This window comes from Mesitornis unicolor, unplaced genomic scaffold, assembly GCF_000695765.1.
Source record: "Mesitornis unicolor isolate BGI_N332 unplaced genomic scaffold, ASM69576v1 scaffold40791, whole genome shotgun sequence".
Taxonomy (NCBI): Eukaryota; Metazoa; Chordata; class Aves; order Mesitornithiformes; family Mesitornithidae; genus Mesitornis; species Mesitornis unicolor.
In genome coordinates, this window is record NW_010162500.1 from 25,809 (window position 1) to 30,539 (window position 4,731).

Genomic DNA, 4,731 nt, shown 5'->3' on the forward strand with positions numbered 1-4,731 from the left:
TTATGGTTTCAAACAAGGAAGTGAATAAATTGAAGTATCCCATACTAGGCTTGTCATTATATAGTTTTCCATAACAAGGTTTAGGGAAGGTAGACTGAATTTATTTATTCTTGCCCTCGTCTATGAGAACTTTCTGCAGGCATTACTTCTAGGATCGTTAATTATGAGCTGTGATCACAAAAGATGATCCTTTCATAATGGAGTTGGTCATTGTATTAATTTTTTTACACAAGGTTTTCTGAAGGGAAGAGCTTGAAGTGTGAGGAAGACTAATCTCATGAGTGTAAAAACCAAAAGGAAATGAAATTGGTGACTGACAAAATAAATGCATCTTGCAGTTTTCTGATGCTTTGTTGGATAACGTTGCTCACAGCTTGTTCTGTCTACTTCTTACACATAATGAAGAGTAACTTAATTTGATGTATTAAAATTTTTCTTCTAATAAAATTATATACACTAAATTAAACACTTTGAGATCTCACTTGTCTGTGGCAGTCTGTAAGAGGAGATTCAGACAAATTCAAGCCAAATCTAGCCTGTTAGCTTCTCTGCCTTTCTGACCAGCTTGATTTATTTTTTTTTAACTCTAGCAACAGGGATAACGCATTTTTGCCAAGAGTTTTGTGGAAGGAAGGGATGAAAGGAAGGCTGTTTATAAACTAACTTTTGGGTTTCTATTGGATGCATACACTAAGATAAAACAGAGAAAAGTGGAGAGTATGATTCTGGTTTTAGTATTGTGTAACATTCTAAAAAATTAATTTTCAAAGGATAATGTGTTTTGTGTTCTTCCCTCATAAGTCTTCTTTATGTATGCAGACAGGTGACACTGCATTTGTTATGGTTTTGGTTCCCCCCCACCCCAGTGTGTCTTTACATTACATTACAGAATGAGTCTTTTTAAAGACTGCTGTGTACACACAGAACTGTGAGAGGATGTCATGAGGAGATGGGAAAAGATATAATTAAACCTTGTTATTTCTTAGAATAGTAGGTCACCTAATAATGAAACATAGATTGATCTTATGTTTATAAAACCTCTTTTTCTTGCCCATGTGATCTTTATATTGGATGGAAGTAGGCATTTCAGCCTCTAATTTTTTTCCCAAAGAGGCCCTTTTAAACATGAGTGAAATAATTCTAACAAAATAGTCCAAATTCTTAAAATGTACTTAAAAAATTAGAATAATGCAGTACAATTCTTAATGTCTGTATCTTTTTCCAGTAGAGTATTGTCGAAATCGCTAATATCTTGATTTAACAGCATGTTTTAATATTAGTGCATTTTAATAGTATTGATATTGTTGGTTTTTTTTTCCTTTTAAATTGACAAAGAAATAGCTGTAATTCATGTCTTCCTTCCCCCCCTGCTTGCTAAAATTCAGTTAATGTGTGGCCATGGTACAGCAATATGAATAAGCAGGAGCACAAGACTTATTTTAAGCTTATTATTATTTTTCTTTTATTAAGACTTATTTTTTTGTAGAGCACATTATATAAGGATTGTATATGAGACAATAAGGAATGAGATTCTGGGAGTTAAAATGTCTTGTATCCTGTATAGCCATGCATCACACTTTTATGTGATATGATCTTACGGTATCAGTAAAGATTCAAGCCAAGAAATGAGTTTCAGTAATCACCATCCACTCATTTAACCATGGTAATATTATGTGGATGTTCTGCTAGTCTTAAGTGCATTCTTAAAGATCTTATTATTTTATTCTTCCAATATTATCTCAGTCAATGGGTAGAATAAAGGATGTTATCAAGAATGAATAGTTGTTTTACCATTTTTCTGTCTCTTTTTCCAAAGGCGAGATAAAGATTTAAGTGTATCCAAGTCTGCTAGTAAGTGTGGAAATATTTATTGCATGTCAAAACAAACAAACAAACAAGTCGTGGAAGTTCACATTGTACCGCGTGATGGCATTTTGCTGGTGCTGTAAAGGTCAGACGGTTTTATGTTTCAGAGATAAGTAAAATGCATTTTGTTTGCAGGCACTGATGATGTTGTAGGGCCAGAAGGTATGGAGAAATTTTGTGAAGACATTGGAGTTGAACCAGAAAATGTAAGTGCAAGGTCCTTTCAGAAGATGCCTCATCTGGTATGATGTGCATGAGCCAGTCTTATTTTCCATCAAGAATTGACAAAATTCTTGGGATTTGTTTGTTTGTTTTTTTTCTAATAAAGAAATATAAACCAAAGAGGCTTATATACATGTTTGGAAACAACTTGCCTTTATTTTAAATCCTAAACTGTCAACCTATAAAAACTCAAATTGTCTTTACTGCCACTTCTTCTCTTTCCCAGCCCCTGCCCACCTGCAAAAAAAGAGAAATTGCTTAAAAAACAAAACAAAAAACCCCACAACAAACACAAACAAAAAGCTGATGGTTTTCTTTTCTGAAACAGTCAACACTGGAGATTCAATGTGCCAACTACAGAACTACAAAGTAATGTTTTCTTTGGGTTTTCTAGGAAAGAAAGGGATTTCAAATATTGTGGGCAATATTAGCACTCCCATTATGCCATTACAAAACACAAATAAGGAATATATATATAATTATTTACATATATATAAATAAATAAAATCTAAAGAAGAATAGTTGTGCCTTTTACAGGCTATTTCCTAGTGCTTAACTTTTGCTTTTTAAATGTCTATGCAATTTCTGTGTTTCACAGGATGTGTAAAGCATCATCTCTGACTAAGTAAAATAAGAATTGAGGTCTTGAAAGATGTACTGGAAATATGAGATGTAATTTGCTTATTTTGGAGTTTATTAGTATAATAAACCCTTGAGATTTATGCAGATGTAAATATATGAGTATATAAGTAGGTATTCTGATTTTGTATTAAAAACTGTATAGACTTGCACCAACATTAGTTAGTTAATGGCTGAGTTGTAAATTTAAATAAGTTCATTTTTTTTTCTAGTCTGCAGAGTTTGTCACTTTTGTGTTTTTTAACTTTTAAAATGGCGTAGCAAAGATGTAAACATCCCATTTATGAGTAAAGCATTCGTAGCCTAAACAGTAGTTGTTTGAGAAATGTGTGGATCTTTTTGTTAATTCTTCTCAGTCTTCACTTTTTTTTTTTCTTCTTTAAAACAGGTAGTTATGCTTGTACTAGCATGGAAGTTAGATGCACAAAACATGGGCTACTTTACATTACAAGAGTGGTTAAAAGGAATGACATCATTACAGTAAGTGGAAAAGCCTCTTGTTTGTTACAGTAAACCTGTTTGTTTTTTTTAGAAAAAACACACTTTGATGTTTTGACTCATAACACCTAAAGCAGAGAGCTCTACTGTGGAGTAAAACTATCTTTTTTGGTCCTACTTAAGCTGATATGGCCACTTAAAGACCACTTGAAACCTGACAGCTGCATGTTTAAATACAGTTGGATTAAAATGTCTGCAATCTCAAGAAAACAAGTGTCATGAGGTTCAACGCTGTTTCTGTCCCCAAGGACATCTATCTTTGTCACTGGATTGCACCTATCTGTTAGATATTGGTATGTTGTTAGAGCATGTGTAGTTTAAAATGCTATGAGAAAAACAATCCTTTCTGTGATTCTCCACTTCAGAGCATAAGCATGCTTCATGGCATAATGAACATGAATGCAGCTGAATGATTGAGTTTCATAGAGAGTTGGAGAAGGAATTGTATTTTGTCTTAGCTTCCAGAACAGAATCACTAAAAGTGTCTAGGAAGTTCTATAGTTTCAGCAAAACTATAGAAGTATTGTTTCACTGCTGTGGTTTGCTGGTTGTTTGCCATGTGTAGGCAAGCTCTTAGTTTAATCTGTTGGAGAGTGCATTTTCTACAAACCCAAACAAATTTTTATCGGAGTACCAGTGTAAGTCTTTGCTGTTTTGTCTAAATCTATTTCACACTGTGGGTTTATGCAGATGAACTTATAAATGTGCTTTTGCACAGAGTGATATATTTTGGAATGGAGTGATGGGGTTATGTGATAGAGATCCTTTTCTAAAACATTAAACATCTGTATAGGAATGCAGACTCTAAATTCACTTTGTGCTTTTCTTGTAGATGTGATACTACAGAAAAACTGAGAAGTTCTCTGGATTACTTGAGATCTTTATTAAATGAGCCTACCAATTTTAAACTTATTTATAGATATGCTTTTGACTTTGCACGGGTAAGTACGGTGGAAGACCAATATCTGAAATTAAAACTTTAATTTCAGAATTTCTTTCATAATTGAAAGAATGTATACTTCTAAGAATGTTTCTCTTAAAATGCCACTCCAGATCGGAACTGTTCCTGTCGTAAAAAAGTATATGTAAAATGCCTAAACTGGAAAAGTATACAGGATGCTTGATGATCAATGGTTTAGTGTTTTGATATGTTTTGTTACCTTTCTGCTTCAAGCTATTTTGTGATTTAAAGGAAATAATTTAGGCCCTATTCTTTTGCATATTGGAGCTTTACCACTTACTTCCACTAACTTTATAATTACCTTGGTTTTTCTACTTACTGTTTGAATTTTGTGAGCATAAGCATATTTAAGAGGAAGGCACTTCAGACATTTCTGCAGGTGATAAAAATAACTAACAGGTAAAAGCTGGATAGGATATAATATAAATACTAGTTCAGATGACTGATGGAACGTCACTAATGATGTTCTTAGTATTTGTTTAAAAACATCCTGATATCAGCCTTCCTACTATAAAATAAAGCCTTTGACACAGTCTCCCACAGCA

At 33.2% G+C, this 4,731-nt stretch overlaps 1 protein-coding gene across 1 annotated transcript in view; it reads left to right on the forward strand.

Moving 5' to 3' along the window:
* The window catches only part of DCUN1D4 (DCN1, defective in cullin neddylation 1, domain containing 4), a 23,337-nt gene extending 18,927 nt beyond the window's left edge, over positions 1 to 4,410 (forward strand). Inside the window, exons 6-9 of the mRNA XM_010193648.1 lie at positions 2,002 to 2,072; positions 3,116 to 3,207; positions 4,058 to 4,170; positions 4,334 to 4,410. Of these exons, the coding sequence (XP_010191950.1) occupies positions 2,002 to 2,072; positions 3,116 to 3,207; positions 4,058 to 4,170; positions 4,334 to 4,410 (353 nt within the window). The remainder of the gene's footprint in view (positions 1 to 2,001; positions 2,073 to 3,115; positions 3,208 to 4,057; positions 4,171 to 4,333) is intronic.
* The last annotated feature ends 321 nt before the right edge of the window (positions 4,411 to 4,731 follow it).